The 18,486-nt window shown below is 57.0% G+C and overlaps 1 protein-coding gene across 1 annotated transcript; it reads left to right on the top strand.

Annotated features, from left to right (window-relative positions):
• The first annotated feature begins 4,609 nt into the window (after window positions 1-4,609).
• TAMALIN (trafficking regulator and scaffold protein tamalin) lies at window positions 4,610-13,266 on the top strand. The gene is made up of 8 exons (XM_034935816.2): window positions 4,610-4,955; window positions 6,884-6,933; window positions 8,575-8,629; window positions 8,733-8,835; window positions 11,065-11,158; window positions 11,255-11,321; window positions 11,512-11,578; window positions 12,071-13,266. The coding sequence occupies exons 1-8, from the start codon at window positions 4,710-4,712 to the stop codon at window positions 12,574-12,576; spliced, it is 1,188 nt and encodes a 395-aa protein (XP_034791707.1). The 5' UTR covers window positions 4,610-4,709; the 3' UTR covers window positions 12,577-13,266.
• The last annotated feature ends 5,220 nt before the right edge of the window (window positions 13,267-18,486 follow it).

Genomic DNA, 18,486 nt, shown 5'->3' with positions numbered 1-18,486 from the left:
TGCCTGTAATCCTGGCTACATGGGAGGCCGAGGCAGGAGAATCGCTTGAACCCAGGAGGCGGAGGTTGCAGTGAGCCAAGATTGCGCCATTACACTCCAGCCTGGGCAACAAGAGCGAAACTCCGTCTCAAAAAAAAAAAAAAAAAAGGAAGAAGCTGGGAAGAACAGCAGGAGAAACAGTGGGTAGAATACTCAGGTTTGGGGCATAATCAGATGTGAATGGTGAAGGAAAGAGGAAAGCTGACTTCAGTTTGGAGTAAAAGAGAGAATCTTAGCCTGGCAGTTCTGCATATGTGTTTGGGGGTTAGGGGGGTTGGTGCACAACACTGTCCCCTAGGAGAGGGAACCAGGGATGAAACAGCTGAGCAAGTGTGTTTGCCAAGCCGAAAGAGATGTGGGCAGTCTAGGGCCCTAAGAACTGCCATTTTCCCTCTTCACTATATGCACCTGTTCTGAAATGAGGCAGGGTAAGATAACACATACCCTGTGTCTTAGGAGTTGTGTGCAGATGCTGTAGGAAACCTGGAGACTTAACCTTCCTTTCTTCTGCCACTCTAACCCGTTCATGCCAGAGATGCCCTGCCATTTTCATCCAAGAGGCCAGATGGTCCCTGGCCTTTGAACAGGACTAGACCCAGAGACCACCAACATTCAATGCAAATAAACTGCAACATCTACCTTGATCCTACTCCAAGACCCCCTGGGATCAGATCTTTGGACTGTGCCAGATCAACCATACTGCTAGATTCTCTCTCTAGGTCCCCGAACATGCACAGACACTGTCCCATGGAAATGGTCGGGCAATAGGAGCCACGAAGAAAAACAGCCACTCCCCGCCCAGTCAGCTGCCCACCAGCTGTCCACCGCCCACAAGAGGTGATGTCATGCAACTGGGGGCCCAGCCCCTCATTCCTGACAGACCAGAGAGCCAGGGCCCCAGGCCCTCTTCCCCCCGACCTCCCCAGCTTAGGAGCAGTGACAGTACCCAGTGAGGAACTCCCAGTAAACTATTCATCTCTGCCAGTTCCGGGCCCCGCTGATGGACAAGGCCCATGTTAGAGCTCTGAGACTTAGGTCAGACTCCAGAGGGGCCAGCACTAGCCCCAAGTGCTCTGACTTCATCATGGTACCCTAGAGCTTAAGCTGCTCAGTGGAAGACTCAGCTCTCCCAATTTCCTCCATTGGGGGGCTGCTGACTGTTACATAGCCAGGCGAGGGGTTGCCCTGAAGAGAAGGGGTGTTACCTAGGCCTTGTCCTTTAGCTGGGCCCCCACTGTCTAATCCCCCACCCCAGGCCAGCCACGAGTGTCAGGAGCCAGGGCAGGCAGAGCAGAGGGAGGGAAACCTGAGAGCTCATTCTGAGAGAGGCTGGCTTGGGAAGAAGGTACAGATTGAGTACAGATGTCTGAGGAGCCAGAGCGGTGGAGGTTTTGTGGGGAGGCTTCCTGGAGGGAGGAGGAGGGGGACGTATCCTGGTATGAAGCTGCCGGTGGTGTGCAGAATGCTTCCCCCACCGCCCAAGCTTTAAAGGGCTGCAGAGGATAGGATGAGAACAGATGCTAGCCAAGAGACTCAAGCTTAGGAGAAAGCTGTGGAGAGTTGAAGGCAAAGCTTTAGAGGCCTCATATATACTGCCTGGCATGCAAAGGTTAGTGCACCAAGAAGGCCCGCCAGCTGCCTGCCTTCTCCCTGCTGAATTTCACCTGCAGCAGAAGCAGCTTTGATGCAAAAAACTTCCTAACTGACAGCTGTGAGATTCCAGAATTCAGTGACCAAAGTGGAGCTTGGCATCCCAGTTGTGCCCTCTTGGGAGGAAGAGGAGCCGTGGGGGATCCTGAAACAGGGCTGGGATTCCAGGTAGAGTCTTCCAGCCTTTCCGCCTGGCTTGAAGATTTTCCCCGGAGACTCATGGCCACCAGAGGGCATAACCACTCCACAGTATGGCATCCTGGGCTCCAGGGGCCCCTCCTTGGAGAAACTGGGGAAATTGGGAGGAGGAAGCAGGCAGGGATCTCTGAGCTCTCAGGGAGCTACCAGCAGCTGAATTAAACAGTCTCTGGAGTCAAGAGACTTGGGTTCTAGTGGGTTCTAGTCCCTGTTACGATTCTGTCTTCCTCTCTCTGGCTTCAGTTGCTTCTGTTAAATGAGGGCTTGGACCATACGGTATCCTTTCCAGACCATAAGGCCATTTCTGGCTCTGAAATCCCAGGATTTAAGGAATCACACAAAGAACTTGATAAAAATTGCATTTCCTGGGCCCACCCTTACTCTGGGGTTCTCTAGGGCTTTCTGCCTAGCAAGAGGAGGAAACAAGGTGCGAATTTCAGTCCTCTGGTGGTGTTCACTCACTTGGAGGCCTGGAGGTGGACTGCCCTACATAAACTGGGGAAGTCTGCCTCCACGTCAGCTGAAGGATGACTGGCTCCACAGGCTGTTAGACACAGGGGCTGTGCCACACCTGTGGCATCCACTTCTCCAGGTTTCAGGCAAGGAGACATGTCCATTAGGTAACCCTCTGTGATAGCTGGGGTGGCTCCTTCACAGAGGAGGTTGTGCAAGATGCCCTTTTGCTGGGTCCCTTTGGGGATAAGCAATGGAATGAATGGAATATACATCATTGCCTCTCCGCTTTGCGTCTCCCCCTCCCGCCCCCCACAGATGCTGTCTGTCAGGAGCAGGCAACAGATGGTCCTGGGGTCCACCTGTGCTAATGCTTCACAATAGAGTCCCATGTTTCCCCACTGACACCCCCTCGGCCCCTCAGCTGATGGCCACTTGGTGGTGCCAAGGCGGGAGGTGGGAGGAGGGAGAAGAAGGCACTAAGAGAGCTACCTCTTAGCTCCTGGCAGTCCTCAATCCACCCCGGCCCCCCACCCAACAAGCATCCTGCCATCTGGACTTGTGCAATCACTGAGGGGTGGAAAAGCACCCTCTTCCACCCACACCTCTTGTAGGGGATGGGGGCCTAGAGGACTGGGGGTGGGGAGGAGAACACAGAGTCAAGGAGACTAGAGAAGACGACTGAGCCAGGCGCGAGAACTGAGGCAGGAGGCAGAAAGTCTTCCTGGCCTCGCAGGTGGACGTGGCCATTGCCCCTCTGTGCTCCTTATGCCACGTGTCTAACACAGCACATGTGCAAGGTACCACTCCCTACCAGGCCAAGAGCCTCTGTAACCCCAGTGCCCAGCCAGTACCTGGCACACAGCAGGGCTTAAATGTTGGACAACATCACAGAGTGGTTAGATTGCAGGCTCTGGAACCAGGCTGCCTGGCTTTGAATCTCAGCTCTGCCGCTGAGTGACTTAGGGCAAATTACTTATCTTCTCTGGGCCTCAGTTTCCTCATCTGTAAGGGAGGATAATGGTGCTTATTTCGTAGGGTTGTTATGAAGACCAAGTGAGTTAATGCATGTATGTAAAAGGACACACAGAACAAACAGTGTGCATAGCACATGCTAAGTGCTCAATAAATGTTAACTGTGAAGGCATAACAGATTTGGGAAGACTGGGGGAGGAGGGAGGGGACAGACAAGGGCACCGCATTGCCGCCTCTGCTTCTTGGCCGATGGGTGCTGGGACATGGAGTCCCCAGCCTGTGCTGCTGACGCCCTGTGGTGGCTAGCCGCTCTTTAGACACCAGACGCTGCCTTCCACTTCCTCCTCTCACTTCTTATTCGGGCACCACTGACGACAGAGACTTCGGCTGGGCCATTCCCGCCTCTCCTACCGCCTGGCAGCCATGGTAACAGCCTGGGGGATGGTCCCTAAGATGGGGTCAGAGAACGGCTGAGCATGGCCATCCCCCCAGCCCTGAACTCCCACTCAGCCTGGGCTCATCCCAACCTCCTGAGTCAAGTCCACAGTAAGCGTCTGTCTGCTGGGAAGGGGGATCTGAGCCCGGCATCAGGAGCTGAGGAAAGGTGTTGCCAGCAGGGATCACTCAAGCCCCTTGGAGGGGACAGGCCAGAACTAAGCCTACTGCGTTCAGGGTTTCCACCTCTTCCCTTCTTCCTAGACGTGCGAACAGGGGGCAGCCTCTTTCAGCTCTTCTGGGGCAGCTGCGTCAAGGGAAAATCCTGGGCCCTCTCCCTCCCTGGGGGCTTCTGCGCAGTGAGTTCAGGGAGTCTCCTCCCTCCTCCATCGGGCCTCCACCCCTACTCCTGCGCAGCCCCGCTGCCGCTCTCCCTGCCCTGGAGTCTCCTGCAGCCCCTTGGATCTCCGTGACTCTCCCTACCTCCCCGACTCCCCAGGCTTCTTACAGTGACCTCTTACCGTGCCCCACTCCATGAATCGCCAGAGCTATTCGTCCCTAAATTTCAAACCTTGCGCAATGTCCCTTCACAGACCCCTCCAGGTATCACGCAGCCCCGAGCCCCGAGCCCCGAGCCCCGAGCCCCGCCCCGGGGGCCTCATCCCGCCCCTTCGCGTCCGCGGCTCGTTTTCCCCCACTGAGCGCCCAGCACCCGCAGTTTCCCCGGCCGTCGAGCGCCGTGGGCGGGGCTCCAGGGCGGCGGCGCCTCGCGGGGAGGGTCCTCCGTGCTGGGGGCGAGGCCACCCGAGGCAGCTCCCCGCCCGCCCCCAACCCCGCCCCGCTCTCGGAGCCTATAAAGGGAGGCGACCCGCGGCCCGCCCGGCTGGCATCCCCCAGCCGCCGCCAGCCCTGCCGAGGGGAGCCAGCGCCGTCTCTGAGGGGCGTCCGGCGCCGGAGCCATGACCCTCCGCCGACTCAGGAAGCTGCAGCAGAAGGAGGAGGCGGCGGCCACCCCGGACCCCGCCGCCCGGACTCCCGACTCGGAAGTCGCGCCCGCCGCTCCGGTCCCGACCCCGGGACCCCCTGCCGCAGCCGCCACCCCTGGGCCCCCAGCGGACGAGCTGTACGCGGCGCTGGAGGACTATCACCCTGCCGAGCTGTACCGCGCGCTCGCCGTGTCCGGGGGCACCCTGCCCCGCCGAAAGGTGCGTCCCCCGCCCGCCTTCAGGACCTGCTCAGCCCCTCTCCGACTCCCTACAGGGCCTGCTGACTCCGCAGTGCCCTCTCCTCGGCGTCCGCGGAGTCCCCCACCTTCTTCCCCGGCCCGCTGGGTGCCTCGACTCCCCGCGTTCCCCGCTGCTGCGAAGGCCGTGGCCCTCGCCTGCACACCGCGCCTAGGCTCCGTGGCTCTCAACTCCGCGCCCCATGCACGCCCCCTCTCTCCCTCCTTGACTCCTCCCAGCACCCCCCTTCTCCTACCCGCTCCATCTGGCTTTCTGCCCCCCATGCCCCGCCTCCCCGTGGCCAGGTGTCCTGGGTCCCCAGGAGCCCCTCGCCCGAGGGACAGAGAGCCCCAGGCAAGTTGAAGGTCCGAGAGCCCCCGGTGGGAGAAGTGGGCCGGTGGCTGCGCCGCGTGCGTTCTCACTCTGAGGAAGTGCGTGGGGAGCCGCTGACTCCGGATAGCACACCCTTCCGAGGGGACTCCCCGATTCCTGGGCTGGGGGCCTGCCGCCTGGCCCCACGTCTGACGTACGGGGCGCGAGGGCCACTGCTCCCTGGACTTCTGTCGGAACCGGACGCAGTGGGAGGGGTCGCAGGGCGCCCGCGGGGCAGGAAGGATGCGGACCGCGCCCACCTCTGAGTCCCCTCTGCCAGCCTCTTCCTCTGGCCCCAGGAGACCTGAGGCTCAGAACCTACACAACACCAGGTTAAGGAGAGGGGCCTGGTGGCCTTTCCTCACCCAGCCGCCCTCCTTCGCCCCTGGCCCCCAGCTAGCCCCCACACAATGAACAGCTTGTTGAGAATTTGCATTTTATGAAAATCATGTTGAAAGACAACATGATTGACAACATGTTGAAGGACTGTGCTGCCCAGTCCTTCCTCCCTGGCCGTTTGGGAACTGTCCCCACCCCTGAGGCCAATCTGGTTCTGAACCTTCTCTTCCTTGCCTTGGGCAGCTTTGGGGGAGGGTTAGCAAAGGCACAGAACAGAAAGGCCCTGGGCTGTGCAGGCTCCAAAGAAAAGGGCTGCTCTGGGACTGGACCTCCTCCCAGGACCAAAAAGTTAGGGAGGGTGAGAGACTACTTTAGTTTATCAAGGACCCTGAAGAGACAGGAACCTTCATCTCTCATCCTTCTTCCACACCCCCCACCACCACCCCTAAAGAACTCCCAATCTCGGTCCTTTAGTGAGACTTGCTGACAAGTTTGACATCTAAGATGTTTTGTCCCAGAAAGCACAAAATATATGGCAATGGAGAGAGAGACCCAGGTATAGCTGGGCACAGCTGGTCACCTGCAGCTGGGATCCACAACTGGTCCTTGAAACGGCCTGTACCTTAGGAGACCTGGCACCTCTGACCCCACATTCTGGCTGGGATTGCCAGCCCTTCAGGACAGGGTCCCTGACCCCAGCCCTCCCAAGCCACTGTCTGTAGCTGAGAAATTAGATGGAGAGACCCAACTGGCAGAGAGCACCTTGATAGGTGAGCCCAGGGGACACCTATCCTCTGAATCCCACTGGGGAAGAGCCCCTGCCTCAGCTTTGGGAGTCTGGATGGCCTGAGCCTCTACAGACATGGGCCCTAGGGGTGGAGACCATTTTAGAATAATGATCTCCCCACCTGCTGCCAGTGTGGAAACCAGCAAGGGCTTAGAGGTTCATGGATCTGGAACCCAGGAGGATGGTTGTGTCCCTGCAGTCCCAGGTATGAAGGTAAGGCCTGTAGAGAAAGTTGAGGAGTGGTGCCAGTAGTGGCACTTGGCAAATAGTTCCACCAGCACCAAAACAGGTGTGGATGTGGAGCTGGGAAGGGGCAGAGAGGAAGTGGGTCGCTGTGTCCAGGGTAGCCTCTCAGTGTCTGCTCAAGGACAGTCCCGCCTTACCTGCTCCTTCTGACCATCTTACTGCCCAGGGCTCAGGATTCCGCTGGAAGAATCTCAGCCAGAGTCCTGAACAGCAGCGGTGAGTCACCAACACCCAGCCCCTGCCATGGTCCAAAGGGGTGAGGTGCTGGGTTGGGGGGTGCCAGGACAGCATCTCAGCCTAGCGAGGGTAGTCATTCTCCTAGCCTTTAAACATGGCTCCCCCGCTGGGAGTGAGGGCAGGTGGGGGTGAGGGCTGTGTGAAGGGGGTGGCAGAGAAAGGGGGTAGGGACTTTTGAGTCATTAGGTGCTCTTCAACACACCCCCAGTCCCTGCCAGTTACCCCTCCCTGGGGAGATCTGGATGAACGGATGTGGGAGTTGGGAGGGGGTGTAGGCAAAGTCTATGGGGAACGTCCTAACCCAGGCCTCCTGGGCTCCCCTGAGCCCTCCTAGCCTTGGCAAACCCCACGGGCCCAGACCTTAGCCAGGCTGTGTCCAGCTGCTTGGGGCTGGCTGCCCCTGCCTCCAGAATGTCAGTCCTCTTCTGGTCCCAGCCTGTGGCAGCCCTCTTAGGAGGGATCTGAGTGTGGGCAGAAGTAGGTGCTGACTCCAGGCCCTGGGACCCCACAGTTTCCCTTCTCTACTCATGTCCCATCCCTGATTTGGGCTTGACTTTCTCTAAAATGGATCAGCAAACTGACCTGCTAGCCAGATTGGCCTGTTTGGCCCTTGAGCTAATAATTTTTAAAGAGTTGTAAAAATAAAAACAAATAACAATATATGACAGAGATCATAAGGGGCCTGCAAAGAAAGCCTAAAGTATTTACCATTTGGCCCTTTGCAGAAAAAGTTTGCTGACCCTTCCAAAAAACCCTAGAACATTGGGGTAGACGCGGAACTCCCAGCCACCCTGCTCCCTGCCCCAGTAGTACAGAGAGGGGAAAGGCCTGCTGTTCAGAGTGAGAGGGGCTCGAGCTGGAGTGGGGAGGTGCTGCTCAGCATTTGGGGGAATATCTGGGTCAGGCTGGAAGCGGAGAAGCCTGGTCTCCAGGGCCTTTCCGAGGCTGAGCTACTTGAAGGGGCCTTTGGAGGCTGCTTTAACTGTGCCTCTGGCTGGGCGGGAAGGAAGGGGGTGGGAGTGGGCAGAGGAAACTCTGGGCTCCCCCAGCAGGCGAGGATCTGGAGCAGCTCCAGACCATTGTGTCCAGCGGGCAGGCCTTCAGTGCGGGAAGGGGCGGCCTCGAGGCTCCCCTCCCCCAGCCCCCACATCTGGTGGGCTGGCCCCAGCATAGCTGGGAGGAGCAGCTGTGGTCTTGCTGAGCCTCGTGACTGGCCTCTGGGGGTGGGGCCAGTCCTCTCTCCAAAGCTGTGGAACAGAGGAGGCTCCAGGCTGTGGCTGAATTTCGGGCCTTAGCTAGTCAGTAAGTGGTACTGTAGGGCTCACTGGAAAGCTGGGATGTGGCTAAAAAACTCAGCTGGCTCATCCTTCAGGGGACCGGCCCTTCTCTGTGCTTCCCTCCCACCACTAGAGGCTGGATTGGTTCTCTGTGGCTCCATGAGGCTGATTTCAATTGGGTATGGGAAAGACATTCCAATAATCTGTGATGAGACTGAGCTGTCACTGGAGGCAGAGTCCTGCTGGAATGTTCTAGACCAGTTGCCAATATCCAGGGAGGCCCAAGCTATGGGACTGCTACACCTTTTAATCCTAATTGTCTTGACCCCTGTGTCTCTTGCAGGAAAGTGCTGACGTTGGAGAAGGAGGATAACCAGACCTTCGGCTTTGAGATCCAGGTGGGAGAAGCTGCACACAGGGGTCAGGGGGGTTGGATGACCAGCCTGAGGGATGAACGGACTTGTCCCAACCCTGGGCTGAGGGTCCCCTTGTCCATTACAGACTTATGGCCTTCACCACCGGGAGGAGCAGCGTGTGGAAATGGTGACCTTTGTCTGCCGAGTTCATGAGTCTAGCCCTGCCCAGCTGGCTGGGCTCACACCAGGTGGGGCCTGAGCCCAGGACACCCAGGTCTGGGAAGGGGATATGACCTTACTCCCAAGCAAAGGGGGTGAGCAATCTCTCCTGAAATCAATTCCTCTTCCTTTTCCTTCTTTGAGAAGGCCAGAAAGAAGAATGGATAGAATCTGGGCTTTGGATCTAGGCAAATTTTCCATGTACTGTGTGATCTTGCACAGCCCCATCTACAAAATGAGGGTAATAATGCATCCAAACATCACAGTGTGGCAAGGGGATTCCCTGGGCACACTGCCAGGGCCTAATTAATGGTGGATGATGGTGCTGCTGCTCTGATTCCTCCCAGCAACCTGGCAGTCAGCATGGGCAGGAGCCAGGGAAGAAGCAACATTCCATTAAGTCTGTTTGATATTGGGGATCAGGCCAATCCTGCCCCAAAATGGGCCCAGTGCTGAGGAACCGATGTTACTCCCTTTTAAAAAATTAGAAACTTTTTTTTTTTTAAGAGACAGGGCCTCAGTCTGTCACCCAGGCTAGAGTGCAGTGGCGTGATCATAACTCACTATAACCTTGAACTCCTGGGCTCAAGCGATCCTCCTCTTGCCTCTGCCTCCCAAAGCAATATGTTACTTCCTCTAACAAGGAAATTATGCTTCAGTAGGAGATCCCTGGATTGAGCAGATCTAGAGTCCCCAGGTTCCAGGAAGGGCAGCCTGAAACTGTATGAATCAATCCCCCCTCCACCATCTTTGCCCCTAAGCCCCTACCTCCTTCCCACTTACCAGCAGCCCGTGCTAGCTATCTTAGTCCATTTTCTGTTACCATAACAGAATACCTGACATTGGGTAATTATAAAGAAAAGAGGTTTATTTAGCTCATGGTTCTGGAGGCTGGGAAGTTCAAGACTGGGTGGCCGCATCAGGTGAGGGCCTCATGCTGCGTTCTGACATGATGGATGGCATCTCATGGCAGGAACGCCTGCAAGAGTGGTGAGTAGGCACATGCAAAAGAGACAAAACATGGGTGATCTTGCTTTATAGCAACCCACTCGCCAGGTAACTAAACCAGTCCTACCAGAGCAAGAACTCACTCCCCCAAAACAGCATGGATCCCTTCACTGGGCAGATCCTTCATGGCCCAAATGCCACTTTTTTTGAGACGGAGTTTCGCTCTTGTTGCCCAGGCTGGAGTGCAATGGCATGATCTCAGCTCACTGCAACCTCTGCCTCCCAGATTCAAGCAATTCTCCTGCCTCAGCCTCCCGAGTAGCTGGGATTACAGGCACCAGCCACCAAGCCCAGCTCATTTTTGTATTTTTAGTAGAGATGGGGTTTTGCCTTGTTGGCCAGGCTGGTCTCGAACTCCTGACCTCAGGTGATCCGCCCGCCTCGGCCTCCCAAAGTGCTGGGATTACAGGTGTGAGCCACGGCGCTCAGCCCCAAATGCCTCTTAAAGGTCCTACCATCTCTCAGCACTGTTACGTTGGGGATGAAGCCTCAACATGAGTTTTGGGGACAAACAATATTTAAATGGTAGCAGTAGCCAAGTGGTATACTACAACTTCTCAAGGTAGTTTCAAATCCACTCTCCCTCCCCATCATCCCTGAAGCATCCACAGCAGGGATCCATACCCCTTTTTACAGATAGGAATGGGGCCCTGACATGGGGCACACTGTGCTTGAGGTCAGGAAGCTCTCCAGTGGTGCAGGGTAGCAGAACTATCCCTCTGGGGCCAGTCATTCCCTGTGCTTCTCTCCCACCACCAGAGGCTGGACTGATTATCTGTGGATCCATGAGGCCATGCCATGCCTGGGGCCAGGGTCGGTTCCCAGCTGGGTGCTGCTCACCTGCTCTTCCCTGAATTGACTGGGTCTTATGGCCAGCGTGGACTGGACAGAAATAACCAAATCCGAGGGTAGCCCAGGGTCCTGGGTGGGCTTAGCTTTGGGACAGAACTTCTTGAGGGCAGAGTGAGGGTGTTGGGTGTGTGAGGTCCCCACCCTTTGGCTGGGGTGCTGGGTGTGGACAACCTGGTAGTCACTACAGGCCCAGAAGAATGGCTGTGGTTCTGTGTGTTTGGATCGAGTATGAGAGATGTCAGAGGAGATCTACAGAGAACCATGAGGAGTTGGAGGAGGGAGTTCAGGAGTATTCCCTGGAGTTACTACCCACCCTTCTCCCCTTTCTGGCTAAGGTAGGAGGCTGGTATTCTAGCATGCCCCATGGAGCAGATCTAACCCCCTTGTCTGCCTGGCAGGGGACACCATCGCCAGCGTCAATGGCCTGAATGTGGAAGGCATCCGGCATCGAGAGATTGTGGACATCATTAAGGCGTCAGGCAATGTTCTCAGGTATGTCTGGGAGCCGAGGTGCCTGAATTCCTGAGCTCAGCCTCTTGGTATTTCCTCAGCCTGTGGCTCACTCAGCCTTTGATTCCCCAACCTCAGACTGGAAACTCTATATGGGACATCAATTCGGAAGGCAGAACTGGAGGCTCGTCTGCAGTACCTGAAGGTAGGGGAACCTAGATAACGTCAGCCTCCACCCTCCTCTTCCCAAGTCTCTGCCCTGTGGGGGGTCACTTATAGCTGAATCTCCTGTAACTGAAGATTTCTTTTGTCTACTCCCTGATCCCTCGTCTGTACCCACGTCCTGCTAGTTTCCTGCTAGCTTGTGACAGTGGGGTGGGGACTGTCTCTTGCAGCAAACCCTGTATGAGAAGTGGGGAGAGTACAGGTCCCTAATGGTGCAGGAGCAGCGGCTGGTGCATGGTGAGTAGATCCCGGGGTGTGAGGGGCCACTTGTTCTGCTACAGACACCCCATCTGCGCTTCCCCCTCAGAACTGGCGGGTTCTAGTAAAGAACGGTTTACTAGCAAACCTTCACAGTAAAGCAAGGTTTGTTGAGCTACTACTACTTTGGGTACTGCCGCAGCCACATTTCTGGTTATTCTCACACTAGCCCTCTGCAGGTAAGTAACAGATAGTGTCATCTTCACTTTACAGAGGGGAACACCAGGGCTCAAAGAGTTTGTGTCAATTATTTCCGAGGCCCGTTTGTGCTAAGCGGCCCCCATAAGGATCTGAGTGATAATTCCTGATTTGCGGGTGAGGGAAGTAGGGTCTCAGGTTTGTGCCTGGCCAGGGCCACAGAGATGGTCAGCAGGACGGAGCGGGGATGCCCCGCCCATGCCCTCCGACCCTTTGCGGAGGACACCACGGTCCAGGCCTGACCCGCCCCCTACCTCTCCCGTCTCTGCGCAGGCCTGGTGGTGAAGGACCCCAGCATCTACGACACGCTGGAGTCGGTGCGCTCCTGCCTCTACGGCGCGGGCCTGCTCCCGGGCTCGCTGCCCTTCGGGCCTCTGCTCGCCGTGCCCGGGCGTCCCCGCGGAGGCGCCCGACGGGCCAGGGGCGACGCCGACGACGCCGTCTACCACACGTGCTTCTTCGGGGACTCCGAGCCGCCGGCGCTGCCGCCCCCGCCGCCCCCGGCCCGCGCCTTCGGCCCGGGCCCCGCCGAGACCCCTGCCGTGGGGCTGGGCCCTGGGCCGCGGGCCGCGCTGAGCCGCAGCGCCAGTGTGCGGTGCGCGGGCCCTGGCGGGGGCGGAGGCGGGGGCGCGCCGGGCGCGCTCTGGACTGAGGCTCGCGAGCAGGCCCTATGCGGCCCCGGCCTGCGCAAAACCAAGTACCGCAGCTTCCGCCGGCGGCTGCTCAAGTTCATCCCCGGACTCAACCGCTCCCTGGAGGAGGAGGAGAGCCAGCTGTAGGGGCGGGGGCGGGCAGGGAGGTATTTATTTATTTATTCGCAACAGCCAGCGCTAAAAGAGGGGGAGGCCGAGCCAAGAGGACCCCAGGAGCCCAGAGCAGCGGGAGAGGGTCCTTCCTAGCCTCGGCCCGCCGGGTCGGTTCCTGGCTGGTGTCTGCTGAGGGAGTGGGGGGCCCAGCCCCTTCTCTTCTCCCCCGCCAAACCACAGTGGGAGCTGGGGCAGGGGGAGAGCCAGGCAATCGGGGGCCAAAGATGGGGGTGCTCGCCTACAGTCTGCATCTGTAGTGCCTTGTGGGGTATCCAGGAACACCCTCCCAGCAGGGGATGGGAACCCTGTCCCATGAAGCCCTCTCCTCAGCTTTACTTGCTCCCCCGCCCTTAGCCTTGGGGAGAAATGGCCCGTGGTGGGCTGACCCCCCACCCTCCACACACACAGTTCCATGACCCAGCGGGCCCCCAGGGGCATCAGGTGCTGGTCCTCCTCCCTCCTGGCCTCGACCCCTAAGGGCTTCGCCCCTCCCAGGGGCCTGTAACTAAGTCGGGTCCTGCCAGGCAGGGGGCCTGTGTTCTGTGCCCCTTGGGAGACAGGAACTGGCAAGTTCAGGTGGGGTGGGGACAGCACAGACTGTTCCACCGTTCTGCATATTGTTGCTTCTGAACCACAAACTGTATAAATGGATGGTTTTTTGCATCTGTGTCAGTGTGGTGACTGCCTGAGGGGGAGGATTGGGCTGGGGCAAGCTCTGACTCCACCATCCCAACCCCCGCCCAATGCACACACATCTTGTTTTCTTGCAGCCTGAAGCCAGGGAAATAGGCTGGGAGATTTAAACTTACATGTATGGGCCTGAGCTGGAGGCCCCACGCTTCTTCACAACTTGAGCCTCCCTCCCCAGATACCCAAGCAGGTGGTGGCCAAGGCTTGCCTCAAGTCCTTAGCCATCCCTGTAGAAATACGTGTGCTTGGCATGCCTTTCTTCCCAGCTTCTGAGGTCTCCCTTGAGGGGCACAAGCCAGATCTGCAGGGACCTGAGGCATTACCACCTGGCCTGTGAGGGGCCCAATCACGGATCACTCTGTTGTTCTAGCAGTCTTCAGCGGTTTCCCACCCCAGGATGAGATTTTTTTTTTTGAGATGGAGTCTCCCTCTGTTGCCCAGGCTGGAGTGCAGTGGCCCGATCTCAGTTCATTGTAACCTCCGTCTCCTGGATTCAAGTGATTCTCCCGCCTCAGCCTCCCGAGTAGCTGAGGTTACAGGCAGGCGCCACCACACCCAGCTAATTGTTGTATTTTTAGTAGAGACGGGGTTTCACCATGTTGGCCAGGCTGGTCTCGAACTCCTGACCTCAGGTGATCTGCTTGCCTTGGCCTCCCAAAATGCTGAGATTACATGCGTGAGCCACCGCGCCCGGCCTCCCAGGATGAGAGTCTGACCCCTGCCGGCCTCTGCTTCTTACTCCCTGCTCTGGCTGCGCTGCTGGCTGTACCTGGCACACTTCAGACCCCTTCTATCAGGGTCTCTGCTCTTACCCCTCCCACAGGTGGCTCCTTCAGTCCTCAGCCCTGCCTCCCGAAGACCTTCCCACCCAGTGGTAAATACAGTCATGCCCTCCCCTGTGACAGCCCTGTTTTATTCCCATCAGACTATGCATCACCATCCGAGACTGTCTTGACTTTTATGGGTTTATCTTTGCCTGCCCGCCCCACCCGGGAGGATGCACGCTTCTTGCACAGGGCTCAGGAGCCTTTTCTGTCTTCACTGCTTTTTTCTTGCCTGATGCTAGCACATGGTAGACCCTCAATACAGTGTGTGCCAACATGGTGTGTGCTCAAGCATCTCCAAGTGGTAGTCACGACCTCTTTGAAGTGACCTGTCAGGTCATACAGCAAGCTAGTGTCAGAGCTGGGCCTGGGACTTGAGGCCCCTGCTCCAGTGCTCCTCCCGGGGAGTAACCAGCATGCAAAGGGTGGCTTTGAGAGAGGTCTGAGCAGACCCTCCCCACCTGTCCTGCACCATGGTTCTTGCTTTTTGAGTGGGTCCCATTTCTGTTTCTGCTTTTGCTCCTTGAGCATCCCTTCTGCACACAGCAGTCAGCGTGATCTTTTCAAAAAGGAAACTGGATCACAACCCTCCTCTGCTTAAACCCATTATGCCTTTCCCTGGAATAAAAGAATAAGGTCCAAACTCTTTACCATGGCCTATCCATAACACGTCCCTCCGGGGAGACAAATAACAACACAGCTTCCCTTTCTCTAGGCTGACAGCAGCCACATAGGCCCAACAGTTTGGTAACTGGGAGCCTTTTGTGCAGTACCCAACCTCTGCAACTATATCCTGATGCCCTCCATGAATCCCTCTAGAATCTGGTCCCTGCCTCTCCCTCTGATCTCAAATTGTTTCTCCTTCCATGTCACTTGTTACATCTAAGCACACTATCCCTTCTGCTCCTATTCCTCAAATATGTCAAGCTCTCTCCTGCCTCTGGCCTTCACCCATGCTGTCTTCTCTGCCTGGAATACTCTTCTTTGCAAGAATGATTTCTCTATCCTCACACCTCAGCTGAAACATCACCTCCTCAGAGAGGTTTGCCTTATCAAATAGGAAGTAGTTCGCTGACCCCATTATTTATTATTTATTTATTTTTTTGAGACAGAGTCTTGCTCTGTTGCCCAGGCTGGAGTGCAGTGGCACAATCTCGGCTCACTACAAGCTCCGCCTCCCAGGTTCATGCCATTCTCCTGCCTCAGTCTCCCGAGTAGCTGGGACTACAGGCGCCCGCCACTAGGCCCAGCTAATTTTTTTGTATTTTTAGTAGAGACGGGGTTTCACTGTGTTAGCCAGGATGGTCTCGATCTCCTGACCTCATGATCCGCCCGCCTCAGCCTCCCAAAGTGCTGGGATTACAGGTGTGAGCCACCGCGCCCTGCCGACCCTATTATTCTTTATCTTGAGTCTTCTGGGTTTGTTTGTTTGTTTGTTTGATTTTTGAGACAGAGTTTCACTCTTGTCACCCAGGCTGGAGTGCAACCTCTGCCTCCTGGGTTCAAGCAATTCCCCTGCCTCAGCCTCCTGAGTAGCTGGGATTACAGGCGCCCACCACGCCCAGCTAATTTTTGTATTTTTAGTAGAAACAGGGTTTTGCCATGTTGGCCAGTCTGGTCTCGAACTCCTGACCTCCGGTGATCCGCCTGCCTTGGCCTCCCAAAGTGCTAGGATTACAGGCATGAGCCACCGCGCCTGTCTATTTTCTTTTTTACTTCATAGCACTTTCTCCCAATTGGGAATCGCACTGACTTCTTTTGTTTCTGTCTTGCCTTTGTGAGGGCAGGAACCCAGCCTTGTTTGAAGTTGCACCTCCAGGGTCTAACAGAGCCTGGCACACAGGAGGGGCTCTATTAACTCATGCCAATGAGTGAATGCCTCCTTGGGGCCAACCCTGCCTAGGGGTAACCATCACCTCCCCACCTCTGAGCCCCAGGGGCTGGGTGAGACAGCCCCTCTTCTGCTCCATCTGTAGCTGGCATTTGTAGGCCCTTCTCTGAAAATCCCTTTGGGGCTGGGTGGCGGCCCCAGCCAGGGCACCTGCACCTGGCCACCCTGTCCTCCCTAGTCCCAGGAAGGGAGGACATTTGATTAAGAAAATGGAGATTCCCCAAGCTCCCTGTTTGAACAGCTGCTCTGTGACAATGACAAATATTGGCTCCCAGGGGCTCAGGTCTAGGGGAGGGGCCCCCTCACACCTTTGTTCCCAGATACAAGGCTGCCAGGAGACCAACTGCCTGGGCATAGCCTGGCACCTTACAGGGGGTGGAAGGCTGCAGGGGCCTCCCTAGATTTCTCCTCCGAGTAGAGAGTCCAAGTCCCTTGGCCACCAGTCTGTCCCCACCCCCTGCCATGTAGCTAGTCCCAGGAGTGATGTCGGTGCCCCCTCACCCAGGCTGATGGGGACTCCTGGCCAGCCGTGAGTTCATAGGGGAGGGTGAGGGGTGCCCAGGGCGGGGCTAGATCCCACCTCTCAGCTGATGGGATGACGGCACCAGCACAGCAGCCTCCTGCCGTGTAGGTGGGTGACAGGGAGTGACTAATGTGCGAGCTGCGATGCTAAAAATTAACCCAGGGATCGTGTTTGGCGGAGGGGGTGGGGGTGGATGGGAAAAGGAGCAGGGACTCAGAATATTGTGTGGTCGGTATTCCCCCTGCCCTGCCACCCCTCCTTTGCCTCCCACCAGCCTTCTGCTCCTCTCAAAGCCTCAGGGAACTCTGTGGGAGCCCCTCCCCCATGCTAGGGCAGAAGGGGCTCCCAACAATTCCAGGGAAGGACAGAGGCCTCCACTCCAGGCTTCATGCATGGTCAGGGGAGGGACATGGCCCTGCTGATAGGGTTCTGGTCTGAGGTCCCCACAGAGCCCTGCAGAAGCAGCCAGTGCGCCTAGCAAGGGCAGGTTCCCATCATCAGGCTGGGGGGTGGGCAGTGGGGGTGGCAGCTGCACCACAAGAAAAGAATAGGTGGCCAGGCATGGTGGTTCATGCCTGTAATCCCAGCACTTTGGAAGGCCGAGGCAGGTGGATCACCTGAGGTCAAGAGTTCAAGAACAACCTGGCCAACATGGCGAAACCCCGTTTCTTCTAAAAATACAAAAATTAGCCAGGCGTGGTGATGGATGCCTGTAATCCCAGCTATTTGGGAGGCTGAGGCAGGAGAATTGCGTGAACCTGGGAGGTGGAGATTGCAGTGAGCCGAGATAGCACCACTGCACTGCAGCCTGGGCAACAGAGCGAGACTCCGTCTCAAAAAATAAAAAGAAAGAAAAGGATAGGTGACTTCTGTGTCCCTATGTGCTGGGCTAACACTTCCACATCCATTACCTCACTGAGACCTCACAGTACATCTGAAAGCTCTCTCTATTTGACAGATAAAGAGATTGAGAATTAGGTTAAGGCAGCATAGCTGGCGCCTGGCAAGGCCAGGATGCTCTCATGCCTGTTTGTCTCTATAGCTTAGGGTGGTGAGAAGGAAGTCTTCCTGGAGGAAGGGGTGTGAGGACAGGGTGGAAGAGATGGTGAGTAATGAGCTGAACTTCTCAGGCTAGGGGCCTCGCCTGTGGAAAAAGTGGTGTTGGCATTGTGGGTATATGAGGTATATGAGAGGTAGGACCCGAAAGAGCAGGTCCAAGGTTTGCCAGGGAGCAGTAGGAGGAGGGGCCAGCCCAGAGAGTTCCCGGTTCCATGCATGCAGGTGCTGTGCTGGAGGGAGGGAGAGCATTCCCATCTAAGGGGAGCATAGGGGGGCTCTGGAGACTTGGTGGGGTCCACAAAACAGGGGAGGTGGGCTTGGAGAAGAGCTCTGCTAACACGTGTGGGAAAACTTATTAGAAGGAGTGAACCTCTGGACCCTCCCATTTCCCCTGGAAACCAAACCAGAGACCTTGCGCTGAATGGCAGCGGGAGAAGAGGAAGGACAGCAGGAGGCCCCTTCTGCTGCCCAGCCCAAGCTCATGAGGCTGGGAAGTGAGGGAGGCTGTGGGATTCCCCAGCTCAGGAGAGACGTCAGGCTGGCTGGCTGGGAGGCTGCCTGGTCCTGCACCGACAGGTGGATGAAATGACCGTAACTGGGGAGTGATGGGCTCAGAGAAGTGAGACAGAAAGGAAGCTGAGGGCTGTGGAGGGGCCAGGGAAACCCAAGAGAGTTCCTCCAGAGAGTAAAACAGCCAGAGTGCAGCAGTGTGCTGACCCCTGGTGGGGAGCCGGGACCATACCAGGTGGAGAGGGGCACAGAGCAGGGCTCTCCCATCAGCCAACCATTGGGAGCAGCCTCCCTCCCTCCTTAGAGCCCACCTCTTCAGCCCTTCCTCAGCCTGCTGCACGCTCGTACAAAGTGGAGCCTCCCCTGAACCCCACAATCATTTATCT

Source organism: Pan paniscus, chromosome 10, assembly GCF_029289425.2.
Source record: "Pan paniscus chromosome 10, NHGRI_mPanPan1-v2.0_pri, whole genome shotgun sequence".
In the NCBI taxonomy this organism is placed as follows: Eukaryota; Metazoa; Chordata; class Mammalia; order Primates; family Hominidae; genus Pan; species Pan paniscus.
The sequence above is the reverse complement of the archived record's forward strand: the minus strand, read 5'-3'. Positions and strand labels throughout refer to the sequence as shown.

Bases quoted from the DNA above. Each gene is read 5' to 3' on its own strand.
- TAMALIN (XM_034935816.2), top strand. From the start codon at position 4,710: ATGACCCTCCGCCGACTCAGGAAGCTGCAGCAGAAGGAGGAGGCGGCG. The intron at 4,956-6,883 runs GTGCGTCCCCCG...CTTACTGCCCAG, and splicing joins GCACCCTGCCCCGCCGAAAG to GGCTCAGGATTCCGCTGGAA. The intron at 8,836-11,064 runs GTGGGGCCTGAG...TCTGCCTGGCAG, and splicing joins GCTGGCTGGGCTCACACCAG to GGGACACCATCGCCAGCGTC.